Source organism: Chelonoidis abingdonii, chromosome 15 (genome assembly GCF_003597395.2).
Source record: "Chelonoidis abingdonii isolate Lonesome George chromosome 15, CheloAbing_2.0, whole genome shotgun sequence".
Taxonomy (NCBI): Eukaryota; Metazoa; Chordata; order Testudines; family Testudinidae; genus Chelonoidis; species Chelonoidis abingdonii.
Genome location: NC_133783.1, coordinates 4,062,218 through 4,078,361, shown reverse-complemented (window position 1 = coordinate 4,078,361; position 16,144 = coordinate 4,062,218). Strand labels below are relative to the sequence as shown.

Below are 16,144 nucleotides of genomic sequence, written 5' to 3'. Positions count from 1 at the left end.
TCACATAGACCAATGCAAATGGTCATGATAGTGACACATCAATATGTTGGAGTTAAGAGCGGTCAGAACTGCTTGCCTTCAATTTCTTCCCCTACCAAAAACAAGTCCATGAAGATCATGACAGACAACATAGCTTGCATGTATTATATCAATCATCAGCGGGGTGTGCACTCCCCCCACACTGAACTGAAGCAATAAAGCTGGAACTGGTGCTTCGCCAATCAGATAATTATCTTGGCTTCTTATCTCCCGGGTACACAAAACAACATGGCAGAGAACCTCAGCAGACATTTCTCCCTAAATTACAAATTGGAGTTGGATTCTTGAGTCTTCAAAAAAATTCCTAGTTTGAGAATGTCCACAGGTTGACCTTTTAGCCACGGCAACCAACACGCAGTACAGGAAATTCTGTTGCAGAGGGGAACTTGATCCTCAATCTCTAGGAGAGGTTCTCTTTATTACATGGATGTTTTCTTTATGCATATCCTCCAACTCCATTGCCTTTAAAAGTCCTCATCAAGATCAAGCAAGACCAAGCCAAGATCATTTTGATTGCACCAACTTGGCCAAGACAAGTTTGGTTTCTTACCTCATTAAATTCACCTCTTGCCCTGCATTGCAGCTACCGATCAAACCTCTGCTATTGTCTCAGGATGCAGGTCAGGCGCTTCATCCCAATCTGAACATTCTGAAGCTACAAACATGGTTCCTCAGTGGTTCTCCAGACCAGAAGCTACCTGTTCATCGGAAGTACAAAATGTACTTTTAAATAGCAGAAAGAGATTTACCAGACACACTTGCCTTCAGAAATGGAGAAGATATAATCTTTGATGCATCTGGTGCCATCTTTCTCCTATCTAGTCATCTTGTTCCACAGTCTTGAATTACCTGTTGGAATTGAAAGCTTCAGGTCTTTCTATGGGTTCCATCCAAGTTCATTTAGCGGCAATAACAGCTTTCCATGTGCTAGTAGTAGGTTTTTAATATTTGCTCAACCAAACAAAGCAAGATTTCTGTAAGGCTTTATGAGATTTTTTCCTCAGGTTAGAGCCCTGACACTGCTTTGGGATCTCAACCTGGTTCTTAACTGTCTCATGAAATAGCCCTTTGAGCCACTGGCTATGTGCTCACTGTTACATCTGTCTATGAAGATGGTCTTTTTGATGGCCATTACTTCTGCTTGAAGGTTTGCAGAGATGGGGGCTTTAATTGCAGGCCCTCCGTTTACTGTGTTCTCCAAGGGGAAGGTATCAATATGACCCCATACAAAGTATTACCTAAGGTTTCTGCTGAGTTTCACATTAACCAAACTAGTCACCTTTTGTTTTGTCTTTTCCTTAAGCCTCATTGGCCTACCCAGGAGTCTGTCTTCTGTACATTAGCTGTTAAGAGGGCATTAGGCCTTTTACTTTGACAGAACCAGGCCATTCAAGAAGACCTGTAGACTCTTTGTTTCTATTGCAGATAGGTCAAGGGGGAGCCTCTGTTTCCACTCATTAACTTTCTATATGAATTTCTGGATGCATTATTGCCTGTTATTGTTTTGCTGAAGTTCTGCCTCCACTACAAGTGATTGTGCGCTCTACTAGATCATGGTCTATGTTGGTAGCCCACTCAAAAACGTTCCAGTTGCTGAAATCTGCAAGGCTGCAACATCGTCATTGGTGCATATGTTTTCTACCCACTATGTCTTAGTTCACGTTGCAAGATCAGGTACTGCAGTAGGTCACGCAATTCCTTGTTCATCGATGGACTCTGTTCCAAAACTCCCACCTCCTTGAGGGATTACTGCTAGGGAGTCACCTGAAGTGGAGCACTCACAGGCATGCTACTTGAAGGAGAAGAAGAATTTACACAGCTTGTGTAGTAAAACGAGTTCTTTGAGATTTGTGTCCCTGCGGGTGCTCCACTATCCACCCTCCTTACCCTCTGCTTCGAAGTTACCTCTGTGGGACTTTGTGGTAGAGAAGGAAATGAAGGCAGTTCACTCATGTGGCCTTATATAGCCGTTACAAGGTACAAGGATGTTCAGGGCTCATATGCAGGCCAAACAGGCACTGCTACCAAAAATCTCTGCTTAAAGGCACACGGGGCACATGCACATCTGAAGTGGAGCATCCACAGGGACACATATCTCAAAGAACTCCAGTCGCTACACAAAGTGAGTAAGCGCTCTTTGTGTACTAGGCCTGCACAACAAACCAGACAATAACATTTTTTGTCCTTGATTTCCATTATTATCTTTAATGATACATGCTATTTATCTGTTTTTATAAGCAAATGATATATGTGTCCCCTCTGAAGTCAGTGATAGTTTTCCTATGCAAGAACCATAAGATGAGACATACTAGTGTATGCATTTTTACAGAAATACATAGTGAAATCCTGGCCCCACTGTAATCAGAAGCAAAGCTGCCATTGACTTCAGTAGAGCCACAATTTCAGCCATAGTATAAACATCCATTTCCCTAAGCAATCATTTGCTTTGTACATATTTCATGATCCTTTTTTACCTTTGTTTCTTATTTTTCACACTGAAATTTAAAGATCTATTTTATTTTGTGAAGAATATGATTAAATCCTCTTTTTAAATGTAGATCTTTTCAAAAGCTTTTCATTAAAAAAAAAGCCCCAATAGTTTATGCACATCCAACTATAAATAATACAGCCATATAAACAGAGAATGTAAAATTATAATTTATGAGCAGAAATTATGAAGCTACATAGACCATATTTTATGCTGATTACAAATTCTTCATATTAGATCTAATGCATAATTATATTTTACTTTATAGCATTTTAAAAGTCACATAATATATTACAGTTAGATTCAGTTTTTAAGAGAGAACTCAATTTAAAATTTTGAGCCTGATTTGGAATCCCTAACATAGATCCCTGCACCTGTGCAGAATCTCACTTAAGTAAATGGAATTCTCTAAAGGTGCACTCTAGCTGATTCCTGTGTCAGATCAGAATCTGAGTTAGTTGCTAGTGTATTTGAAATAACATATTCTACTCTTGGGCTAAAAATCCTGGATACGATTGGTTGGTATTAACATGTTTGAGAAACACTTCTTTAGATTTACTGTTGTTTCTATGATGCAGCCCCAAAGTTTATTTCTGAAATACTATTTCTTAAATCAGTTGCAGAAACGCATAATCTCCTGTGTTAAAAAAAATTAGTCCAAAGGGGCATGTAGAGAATCTGTCTGAGATCATAACAGAAAAATTTTATTGAATATACAGAAGCCACATCAATGCAAATTGCAAAGACACACACGAAATCCCCATCCTAATCCCTCAATGCCGTTTGGAGTTTTCCATTGCCCCACCCTTTCTTTTTTTTCTTTCTACAAGAGTAAGCAAGAATGAAGGCCTAACCAACATTCTTCCCTCACGCACCCTGTGTTTTACTCCTCTGTTAAATATTCTCTTTGTCTCTCCATTTATTTGTCCTCATTCTCAGCAGAAAAACCTTTTTTTAATGTTATGGTCATTGAAGAATTTTAAATAAAGGGTTTTTTTGCTTTTGGTTTGGTGTCAGTTGATTTCTTATCAAAGTGTTTGATTTGCAATTTTTTTCTTGTCGTTTGCAGAAGCCGAAAGCGGTATGCCCTCTTCGTTACCTTTCCTTCCAACCTCAACCCTACCTTCACTCCTTCTAACTTCAGGACTAATTCCTTGCCAAGAACTCAGGAAGATAACACCTTTGTCTATCTTTCTCTCTATATATGTACATATATATATATATTCATGTGTCTGTGTGTGTGTGTATATATATATATATGCATATTTATATATGAGCCCCCAATTTCAAAGAGGAGAGAAAATAGAATCATTTTGTTTCTTTATTGGTTCTTGTGACTCATGCACTAACTTCTTTGCAGGAATTATAAAATTAAATATAAGCATCAGACTTTTAATTCGTCTTGGAACCATTGATGTATCCAATTATTACATTTGGAAATCAAACTCGGTCTGCTGTTCACCATCCTTTTTTCTCTTTTTGTTAATTTGTTTTGTATTGTGACATGTCCTCTGTGTCTACTGGTCTTTGTGCTGCCATTTTATCTCCATATTCACAACCTTATTGATAGCATCTCTTCCCACAGAGTCTTTCTCTAAAATACATGTTTCACAATACAATACTTTGTGCTCTTGTAGTTTCGCCTCTCATTAACAATGACCAAATGCCTGAATAGTTTTCCATTGCTGATCCAGATTAATTATAATACAGTACTCATTACAGCTACCGTACTGTTCCACTGAAGTACCTGTAGGTAGTTTATGCTGTATGTTCATATTCATTTTATTACATGAGCTCATTTATTGAAACAACTCAAATGAAAGAGTTTGCTTCGTTTGTTTTTTCTTTGTGTTGGCATGTTTTGCATATTCTTCTAATAACCACATTACAGGCCTCATCTCTAGCCTACATTCCATTTTGTGGTTTTTGGTTTGAATGAAATAAACAAGGCGGGACCTACTGTGTCCCTATTTTTTAACAATTTATCACAGTCTGACTCTTTGTGGTGTCCTTAGGAGACTCCTCATTGTCAAGACGTATTTCAGTTTCCTTCTTAATCACATACTCCAACCTTAATTTCCACATTTGTTCTGTTGTGTGTGCTCTGTGCATTGTGTTTATTTTCTTTATAGTCTTACTCTACTGTGTTTTTTGAGTCAATGTGTGAAAAGAGAGGTGGCTTCCTGTCAGTTTGGCATTGTTGATATGATCCAACTGCAGAGAAGTTACTGCAACACAGCATCTTCAAGGATCTGCAGTTGTTGCACCTCTACTTGGCTTCTTGCTTTTGAGTATATTTACCTTGTGGTGAAAGCATGCTGATTCTGGCATGTTGAGCAGTGTGAAAAAGTGTGGTATAAAGTGCAGTTGCTTGCTCCCAGAATAAAATACATTATGCTGCTGAGTTAATTTATTTCCATTGTATTCCTAGTCGATTCACATCTTAAACCAAAAACAGTAATTGAACTATTTTACAGTGTATTAATTTCAGTGCAGTTATTGAACTAGTGCTAGCATATCCCTGGTAAAGTACCTTATGCATGCATGGCACACTTAGTAGTCATCCTTATTAAGAACTTAATTCCTGGGAGCAACATTTTGTGATTCTGTTTGCTTGTAGTAACTAAGCTTTCATATACTGTAGCCTGTAATGTTGCAATGTGTCTTTTGCCTTGTATCCTTTTTAGTGTCATAATAGAATTTTCTATGTATAGCTATATGGAATTTGTACTCATGTCAGTCATAGAGCCCAGAAGAAAGAAGCATTGCCTATGAATTACAAGCGGTGTGCAGCTGGTATTCACACAGATCCCACACGCTGGTTTGTGCACCTACCCTCACACGTGCTTTCAAAATATATTCTGAAAAGCCATAATGGTTCAAATTAAATCTATAATTTATAGTTGTTTTCATGACATGGCACAATTAAAGAGGCCATTGCACTAATATTGTGCATTTCATCTGGGCACAGCATGAACCAGTCTAAAATGGTAGCTGTGTTTATATGTGTGATATCTATAGTCAATAACATCCCATTATCTCGTTTCAGTTAATATAAATATTATAATATGACTATTATAATATGTGACTGATGAATATATTAGAGTTACTATTTTAGTTGCATGGGGAATGGTACAGTACATCTACCACAAGGTTTAAACCAGAGTTGTCATGGCCTTTTGTCATTGATTTAGTTCAAAGTTTGCCATTTTTGCTTCATGGAGTTAAAAAATGGACGCATATTTTTAGACCAGGCTCAATGGCAGTTAGGAGCGTATCTGAAAAATATGAAGAGGAATACCGCTGGGTCAGAAGGGGTCTCTTAGCATGGATCTCCACGAGTGTTGTGTTGTTTATGTATTTGTACATATTACATGTTACACAGTGAGGTTAGATATTAGCAATTAGGGATTAAGTTTTCAGAAGTTCATAAGTCACTTGGAAGAACAAATCCTGTGTTCCAAAGCTCCTAAGTCACTTAGTGCTTTTGCAAATTTATCCTAATGAAAGTAAAACATATAGTGCTAATAACACTGTAGAATGAGACATAGTTTGGCTCATGCTGTGGGAATTTCCCAACAAAGCTCTACCAATGCACCTCCATTCTGACCTACATTGTCCCTTTGTCTTCTAGTCTTGGGGCTCCACACAAGGTTCCTGTTAAGGTGCCTTGCCTTGATATGCTGTCTTCTCTGCTATTTCCATCCTGGTTTCCATCTGCCAGTGCATCGTAAACTAATTCCTGTCCTGTGTCATCCCTGGTAATCGAGTTTGAGGTCTTTCCTGAACAAATTTGACAATCACACCAGACTTTGAAGTAGCTTTGTGATATGGAACCATTGCCCAGTCTAGGGACCCAAACTTGTGTTCATTTGTGATCTGATCAGAGGTTGCACTTGGGGAAAAGGCCAACAAATTAATGCACTATGACACATTCTTTTTCATAAATTCATTTTCAGTAACTATTAGTTTGCATATAGAACTCAGTAGGAATGCAGACAACAAATCTTATGGTTCACTTTTTCTATGAGTGAGACTGAAGGTAGCTGGACAGTATGAGAAGATGGAAAAAGTTTTCTCCTCCTTCTCTTCTCAAATGTATGAACAATGGTTTTTGAATATATTCTAATAGCATAACAAAAAATTATCTCGTAGTAAGCTTTCTACCAAGTCAAGTAATTGAAAGAAACTATGCTCACCAAAAAGTGGCTGGTCACTTTTTCACAATGATAATTTGTAAACTGAGAGTCGGGCCATCCCATACGTGGCGTAGACATCAGACGATGCAACAGTAGTGAAGATGAGCACCCTAAGAAAGTCTCTCAGATAGTTACAAAAGCAATACTAGATTTTGATGCCTATAGAGAAGGTATTTATACAGATAACAATAACATCATGCAAACATACTGTATTTAATATTTTATGCAAACCACTGTATTGATACACTGTGTAACCAGTCCTATCCACGTAAAATGAGGATAATATATGCATGGCTCATGGTCTATTACTGTGACTCTGAGCAATTAGGATATTTTCTGGTGACTGTCTGCTTAGATACTGGCAGTGGATGGTTTGTACATTTAAAACACCTGAACAGAAATAATGTGGTTCTCAATACCTTGGGAGTTCAGTTAACACCACAGAAGCTACTGCTGAATATCTCTTTCTCATGTAGGCTCTTGTAGACCACAACCAAGTCATGTCTTAACCTTCTCTTGGAAAAACTAAATAGACTGAACTGTACACAGTATTCCAGTAATATTCTCACTGCCCTATCCATCTCCCTCCTTGGTACTCTCCTGCTTGTACATCCCAGAATTGTTCTAGTCCTCTTAACTACTGATCACACTGGCATCTCATGCCCACTTGTTACCTGCCATGACTCTAAATCCTTTAGAGTCACTGCATTTGAGGATATGCTTCCTCATCTTGTAAATGTGACCTATATTCTCTGTTGCTAGATGTTTGACCTTGCATTCAGCTATATTAAAATGCAGGTTATTCAAATGAAACCACTTTACCAAGTGACCCAGATTATACTAGAGCAAAAGTTTTCGAACTTTGGTCTGTGGGCCACAGAGAAATTGCTTGGGGTCCATGGAGAATTGACTGGTCACATGATACTGCCTCCTTCTCCCTCTTTTCAACTGCTAAATTGCATTAAACTGCAGCTAAAAATATATTAAATACTTTTCTAGTATTTGTTTTCTATGTAAAGATCCAATGACAGCTGCCACATGAATGGTAGGGCAGGTTGCCAATGAGAGAATCTTTGTATTGAGAAAATTTCCATGCTGTGAAAAAAATTGAGATCCCCTATGCCAGAGGAATATACTCCTGAAAGTGAGGACTGCCAAAGGAGCTACGTATCAAAAGTATTCTAGCTAGCTACTTCTTCATTAGCACTGATACTATTCTAAACTGGAAATATAATAAAAGAAGGAAGTTCGATTCTCTTTAAAAGTTCAAAATTATATGACGTTCCTTGTCTGATTTCATAGGTTGGTATTAGATTTAAAAAAATGATCAAATGACTTTGTGATATCAGTGTATATTTGGAAAAATCAGGAAATGTTCATTTTTCATAGCATTGTTCCAATGCATGGCACACAATGCATTTCACAGTTTGTTCCATTCACTGCTATTCACTGTGTATAAAAAGCCTAGGGATACATAAAGGAGATGTTGAGACTAGATGAAGTTCTGGCAGAAGTCTTCTTCTAGCGCCCCAAGTTTACTATACCACACCCTCTTCTCCTCTGTTGAGAAACAAAGTAAATCAAAAAGTTGGTATTATCGTTGGCTTGTTATTCAGATACGTCACCGTGATGATAATTAAGTTATTGTGACGTTCACAGGTTCTTTTTTCCAAGTCACTCAAAAATCTTTTACCCCTATACCTGCTTGAATCAATACTTAGCATCACTAGCCTGAGCTATGTTTTGATAGCTTTTTGTAAGATAGCTGTCCCGTCAGAAGTACCTTCTTTTAGTTGCCTTTATAAGCCATGCAAACTGGGTAGAATTTGCTTGTGAGTAGCTGATGCTTGTATTGCCTGTACGTCAGTGTGAGAGAATAAAATCAAACCTGTGTGAGCCTCTGCTGTTATTTATTGTTAATAACACTGATAAGATAAATTTCTTTTTATTCCCATCACATACACAATCACAAATCCTTATTATGTGGTTAAGTACAAGATCTTCTGACAGATATGAAGTCAATTCATGTGAGTTAGTATTACGAATATATATATTTAAGGTGAAACTGGAAATGCCACCTAAAGTTAAGTTTGTCTGACACTTCCCATTATAAGACCCTGTTTTCAAGTGCTTGTCACCTTGTTAAATTTTTACTGTTTAGGAGAAAATTTTCCATAGTGGGTGTCTGCCTCAGGCTGCTTAATTTCCAAGAATGAGATTAAGGAAAAATATGTTCTTTTGCTCACTTAAAAACATTTTTAAAGCCATTTCATCTAGCATCTCCATGCTTTGGAACAAGGGCTTGACTTTTGTTGTAGGGATTACTAATGTGTCAGAGATATACCTTTTGCTCTTTCTTTGAAAAAACACACAGATTTATTAACATTTGAAAAATCTATTTGCATATGGTCAGTAGAGATTTGTTACCGTTTGGCAGCTGAATTCTCAGATTATTCCATCTGCACTGAGCACGCTCCATCCCAGGACTGTCAGGGCTATCTAGGACTTTCCCTGAATTGCTTCTTTCAGCTTCTGTGGCTGCTTTGGCACTGGCAAAATGTCACTCTTGTGTTCTTATTGTCCCCCCTTCCCCACTGCTGCCATCCTAGCAGTTTGGAGGAGTAAGCAACCTGACTCAAATGCAGAGGGGCCAAGAATCTGATGTCGCAGGGAGGAGAGTCGCTTAGGACAAGAAACCTTGGGTGGGAAGGCTGGGACTGGAAATTAGGGATGGGGGGAAGAATGAGTGGGACAGGCTGGGCAAGGAGACTGTGACTGAGATGAAGAGTGTGGGACTTAGAGACTGGGACCAGCTAGGTGAGGAGACTGTGTCTAGGATGAGGAGTTGAGGGCAAAACTAAGACAAGGAGCTGTGAGGAACGGGAAAAGATAGGACAGGGACAGGCTTGTGAGGGTGGGCAGAATGGGTCAGGTTTGGGTGGGACAGGAGCAGCAAGGTCTGTGACCACAAAGGAACACTCCCCTCCAGAATCTGGAATGGAACCCATGATTCCTGAGTCTCAACATTTTTTCTGTTAGCAAATATCTGTGAAACCCAACCACTGGCAAAGTATGTGTCTCAACCACCTCTAGTGGATGACAACTTACTGTTGCTATCAGTTTCTCTGTTAGCTTGAGTAGCAGAGGTCTGTGCAGTAGTTCTAAAGATTCCAGTCATGCAGGTGTCAATATGATTCCATGTAATGGAATTTCTGATTTTTTCAGTTTGCTTTTTTAAAACCTAGAAAATTGTATTAACCCCTTGGAGCTTCCAAGTTAAAAAAAAACAAAAAAAAAAAAACATTGAAGTTGCCAAATAAAGCACTCAAAAGTTAGAAAATGTCAGATTTAAGATTTCTTGTGTATCTTTAATTGAGTCCCCTTGTGCACATGTATTATGATACGGTCTAATTACACACTATTTTCAGAACCTCTTGCCTCTTTCATTGCACAGGATGGACTGTATTTTAGGAACAAACTCGCGTTGTGTAGCAGTGAAGGATCTGTAGGATCCAAGCCTTGTTTGTTGCCGAAGTAGGAGTTGTGTCATGAATGAGGCAAGGGAGACTTTGTACATACAAAGTGCTATAAAATGCTAAGTACTCTGAAAAAATCAGGCTGTTTAGGAAGTACTCAGGTACTATGGTGCTGAAAAATCCATGAGCCAATGAAAAACTCTGTATATAGAGCAAGGTTTCCTGCACAGGGCCACAGGTCAAGCAATAAAGATAAAAGAAACTATTGAATAGCTTTTTGTTCACTGAGCATCATCCATCCTATGCAGCGAATGAGGGAGGAGTCCTGAGCTACAAATAATATATGATCATGACAATGAGGACCGTATCATAAAACATATGCACGAGGGGCTGAATTAAGGTTGCACAGGCAGTCTTAAATCTGACATTACCTGACTTCTAAATGCCGATTTTGCAAGTTTAATATTCTTGTCACATAGGACTTTTAATGTGTACGCGTGTGTGTGTGTGTATAGGTGCATATGTGCAGATGCACACGCACAAGTACATACACATTCAGTATATAAAGTACAACATATGAAAATGTTCTGTATTTAATGAAAACATTCTATACTTACCAGCATTATCCAACTCAACAATTTATCAGTAACAAAGACTATCTAGTATCAGAGGGGTAGCCGTGTTAGTCTGGATCTGTAAAAGCAGCAAAGAGTCCTGTGGCACCTTATAGACTAACAGACGTTTTGGATCATGAGCTTTCGTGGGTGAATACCCACATGAAGTGGGTATTCACCCATGAAAGCTCATGGTCCAAAACGTCTGTTAGTCTATAAGGTGCCAAAGACTATCTAAACATTTGATCCTGTATTTTTCCCCAAATAATAAGGCTACAAATCTTTTGCATTGCATGCACTTGCAATGTTAGCACCTTATGTCCATTCATATATACATCTTATCTATTGCTCCATTGGCATCTTTCCTAAAAGTCAGTGTCTGATAAGCCTGCAAGCATCATAGTTTCTTTTAGTCCTTGTGTACTGTAAGCCTTGCATGTGTACTCATATTACTCTTTAACTTACAAAGATTAAACTTGACCAAAACAAAAAAAAAAAGTGAAACATTTGACAAGCTTTATTAAGTGTTTTGTCAAGTTAAGAGCTTAGTTATATTACACTTCAAAGTAAAACAATATGAAAAATAAATATGGCTACTTTATACCTTATAATATTGCCTGAACCAAAAATACTCTGGTGCTAAACCTTTATGACAATACAGCAGATATTTTACACATAAGCAGAAGATCAACACACACCATGTTAACTTACAATTTCCTCCATCAAACTGAGTTGCAGTCACTCTGTTAGGGTGGTTGGATTATTTTGTTTTCTTCCAGGTGCTGCATAGCAATGTTTTTTTTTAAATGTTATATTCATTTTATGTTTTCCTCAGCAATAGCGACTGGTTGTCTTGTACCATTCCCCTTAAGTGTATGTGTGTATTTATTATATTATATACAATAATATAATATATACAGATAGGGGTCCTATTATTTCTCATTTCAAAAGAAATTGGCACAAGGATGTTTAAAATGGTTTCATTTGACAAATGACTCTTTGTCCTGGTATCAAGTGGTGGTTTCCTTGGGGGATCTCTTCCCTTTTCATCATATCATGAACTTTTTCATCAGCCTGAATAATAGCACAAGAAAGCTAAACTGTTCCGCTTCATACATGGTTTTTCTGAGATGCTTTTTTTGCTTTGTTTTGGTAAAAATTGCTAATTATTTGATGGCTAGAACATAAGAAACTAGTGACTTAACAACTGAAATGGTGATATGATTTTAAGGGAAGATACATGGTTGTTGCAAATTTAAGTTCTGTAATGATACCCACTGTTGATGTTTAAGTGGTGATCCGATTGGAAATATGAAAGAAGAAAATGGCTTCAAATTTCCTTATAGCCTTTCCTGATTAGTGGGTCCCCTAGAATAAAACAAAAATAGAGCATTTTGGAGCACTCAACTAAAAGTGATATAAACTCATAGCTTTGTCTTTTTTTTTGTTTGTGTTTCATTGAGCAGTATATTAATCAATCCTGGAAACCATGTCAAGATTCAAGAAGGTACTTTAGGATTCTTCATTGCAAGTGATGCCAAAGAAGTGAAAAGGTAATTTGTTTATTGCATCTTTTTTAATTAAAAAAATGCAGCCTCTCCCTTGTTTTATTCTTTACATTTAGAGCTTCACCCCAACTCCCATAGAAGTCAGCAGAAGGATTTGTATTTTTTCAGTAAGGGTTGAATTGGACCAAATGTACATGCCTCTCATTTTGGACTCTTTCCCATGGCGAAAAAACTTTAACTGAAATAAAATGAAACAATAATTTTACAGCAGCTATGAAAAAGAACCAAAGAGAGAAATGTTAAGTTGGCAGGGGGAGGGTTAACCTCAAAAAATCCACTTTGAATATGGGCCTGATCATCTACTGTTGTAACGTAATTGACCCTAGTGGAGTTATTTGAGCAGAGAATGGAGTCCCTAGTTTTGGCCTAAGGTTTAGGTGTTTAGAGAAATTATTTTATATAGGGACAGTTTCAGAAACCTCAGCAAATATTTGTTGTGGGCAAACTGAGCAATATTCATTCAGCATTACATTGGCAGTATGACATCCTCTTGTTACTATTCTTTATCAGAACTATATATTGTGTAGGCACATAATAATTAATCAAACTAAAACAGAGCAGTACTTCCCATCCAATGCGGACTACTTTACCTGTTTAGCAGACTAAGAACTTGGCTGTATCAGTGAGATTAGAGTTTGGAGTAATTCAAGCTACAGTTATACAAGAAAACTTTGGTCTCATGCCTAGCAGCCACCAAGCTGTGTCATTATTAGACCCCAGTGCACACTCAGTGTCTCGTGATTATGAAGTCTTTAGAAAGATAAAGCGATATCAGAAAATAATGTCTAAGATAAAGAAATTAGTTTTTAAAACATTTTGAAGATAAATAGATTTTTATAAAGCTAAAAAAGTAATTTGTTGCCTGGTCATCCCTCTCAAATGTGTGTTACTCCAAAATGAATAAAAAAGACACTCCAATATGCAAGAAACATAGTTGGCTGCAATTTTTCTTTTTTAAATCATGCTGAGCTTGAGATCAAGAATCAAATTGTTATCTCAGAACTGGCCACCTTCTCCCTCCATAACCATTCCATCTTATAGCCATGAAGACTTTCTTCCAAGGTGCAGCTGTGCCAATCCAAATAGTGGGAAGCTGTCTCCCAGAACCATCATTCTCTCTTCAGCCATATTGTGTTAGTCAATCCACAAAGGCAGGTCCCATATCTGTATACAGTACAGAGGTCTAACCACCTCTTCCTCCTCCTGCTCTTACCATAGATTTCTGGGTTCTTGCAGATACACCTGCTCTGATTCTGGCTCATAGATATCAGGCCAGCTTAGCTCCTGCTCCACTACAGGGCCCCTTCCAGCCAGCTGCAACATGTCAGAATTATTATAAACATTCCAACCTCCAGCTGCCTGCAAACAAAAACCCAATTCTGCCAAGTGATACCTGTGGGTTCCATCAATGTCAAATGGCACAGAAGTGATGCACTGAGAGAGGTGAAAATCAGCCCTTAACTAAGCCTGCTCTGCCAAAGAAGGAACATTCCTTTCCAACTCCAAAGCTAGCAGTCTCTGCAAGCCAGGGAATACTACCTACCCCCAGCAAAGTGACCCTACTTGCTCCTTCCCAAATAAACAGTCCATAACAGCCAAGCCAGCCACAGAGGGAGAAGGGGCTCCTCTTCTGGTCTCCCTCCCCTTGTAGCTGGCCTCTAATGGAAAGTATCCTAATTTGCACAGGTGCCAGTGAGAGTAGAATTAAGCCCTTTGAATCTTCTTCCCTATCTTTTAAAATGAACAGAATAATACTGAGGTATCTCAAAGGGATGACATGTAGATTGCTTAATATTTGTTCAGTGCTATACTAGCGCTGCATATCCCAAGAGCTAAACTGTCGATTTAAGCTGCAGCCCGGCAAGAGGCACATGACTCCAACAGGTGTTCACAGTTTCCTCATCTCCCTTACACTAATTTTAGACTGAGGTAAGCATGTTGACATCGGTCTTGTTACCCCTCAAAAGGGCACTGCATGCATTCTCGCTGGTGTAACATGGTGGTCTGCCCTTGGGTTGGAGAGACTGGGGCTAAGCCAAGCCTGATTACACCTGATGGGAATCAAGCAATCCCAGGCTAAAAGACAGCAGGAAGCTTCAGTAGGAGGGGGCTTAGAGAATAACTGAGCCTGACATTAAGAGGAAGAAAGCTGTCTAGACAGGGTCCTGGGAGACACCATGCCCAAGAAGCAGGGCAGAGTCTGACAGACAGACCCTTTGGGAGCAAGGGGCTGTGCCAAGCTGACATTGGGATAAAGACAAGTATGAGTTGTTCTATTTTTAAAAGACTTAGTGTTATTTTGGCCTGCTGGGTGAGCGATGGACTGGGGCTGCAGCCTGTGTGTAGCTAGAAGTCTAAATAAGTAAGACTCCTTTTGGGGATTGTTTGAACTTTTTGAACTGGAGGAGTTCTTAAAGGGTCCTGAAGAGGTGGAAACACAGGCAGGGTGCTGATGGGCAATTTCTGGCAAGAAGGGAGACACAGGAGGCAGCTGCCCCTGTACAGCTCGCCCCTGCCCTTTCCCACCTCCAGCACTGCCTTTGTGAAAGCTATTACAGTGGGCACTAGCCTCAAGCAGCCTGTGAGCCCAGCAGGTAGTTCTTGTTCTTTCTCTTGCCTCTTTCCTTTTCCATGTGCACAAGGCTATTCATACGGTAGCACCAAGTCACTAATCTGTGTATTTACGAAGTGTTTTAGCCATCCAGTTCCATGAAGTTAATGGAGACCGCACAAGGAGAAACCTGGCATGGCCTTTTTGAAATGACAGAAATTGAATAGTGAAGATATATTTAGAGTAAATTTACTCAGCACTTGTATATCAATTTCCATCCATGACAACAGCAAGTCAAGCAGAAGCTCTGACTTGCCCTTTCCAGAAGCCTTTGGCCAGAAGTATGCAAGGTTGCTGCCTCTCTTCCCATATTCCCTAGCCATTCTGTACAAAGCAGATTTTTATCAGATGTGCTTCAGCTAACATAGCCATTTATGAAAATTGCCAATTTTTGTAACTTGATGAATCAGTCAGAAAAAATGTTCCGAAATTGAGAGAAACTGAATCCCCCTCCGTGAATTCTCTGCCTTTGTTTTCAAACAAGTGATGGATGCTTTCATGCAATCTGAATGGCAATAAAAAAGATTCTAGGAAAGTAAAAAACCTAAGTACAATAAAACAAAAGTAAACATATGTTATATATTTGTAGCTCAAATTAAATGTTTTTGTTTATGTGTTATATGCTTTAAGAGTTGCTGGCAAGTCTTTTAGGTTAGAACTATACCATATTGCAATACATATTTAACACTGTTTATGCACCATAATTTGTAATAGAGTAATTCTGTATATTGCTAAAACTATTATTTTTTTATTTTTTTTAAATAATAGGTACATATTACACACCTTTATGTTAAGGATTTATTGAAGAGAATAGCTGTATATAAAAGGTTGAGTGCTAATAATGTGTCATAGATACAATATGAGTGGTGTCTTTATCATTCTTTATCCACTTACATTTATCAACTTTATCTTTATCATTCTTTATCAACTTGTTATGCATTATGGAAATCCATTTGTTTTAATTCTTTTATCAATATGGTAATTTCTTTTTTAAAAGCATCTGAGTCACTTACGCTTGGTCTTGCACCTAGGGTATGCCTGCACTGCAATCTACAGTGTGATCGGAGCATGGGTAGACATACCTAAGATAGCTTTCCTCATGCTAGCACATAGGTGTGGTGGGCTTCAGTGCAGTCTAGCGACATGGGT

At 38.5% G+C, this 16,144-nt stretch overlaps 1 protein-coding gene across 17 annotated transcripts in view; it reads left to right on the top strand.

Moving 5' to 3' along the window:
- Positions 1–16,144, top strand: part of KCNMA1 (potassium calcium-activated channel subfamily M alpha 1) — a 902,086-nt gene that overhangs the window by 742,229 nt on the left and 143,713 nt on the right. For 9 of the 17 annotated variants that reach the window (XM_075072755.1, XM_075072754.1, XM_075072751.1 and 6 more), the window contains exon 17: positions 12,283–12,369. In XM_075072755.1, coding sequence (XP_074928856.1) covers positions 12,283–12,369 — 87 coding nt within the window. Of the gene's footprint in view, positions 1–3,596; positions 3,609–12,282; positions 12,370–16,144 lie in introns of all 17 variants that reach the window. The other 8 variants (XM_075072753.1, XM_075072752.1, XM_075072749.1 and 5 more) reach the window with 1 other exon arrangement.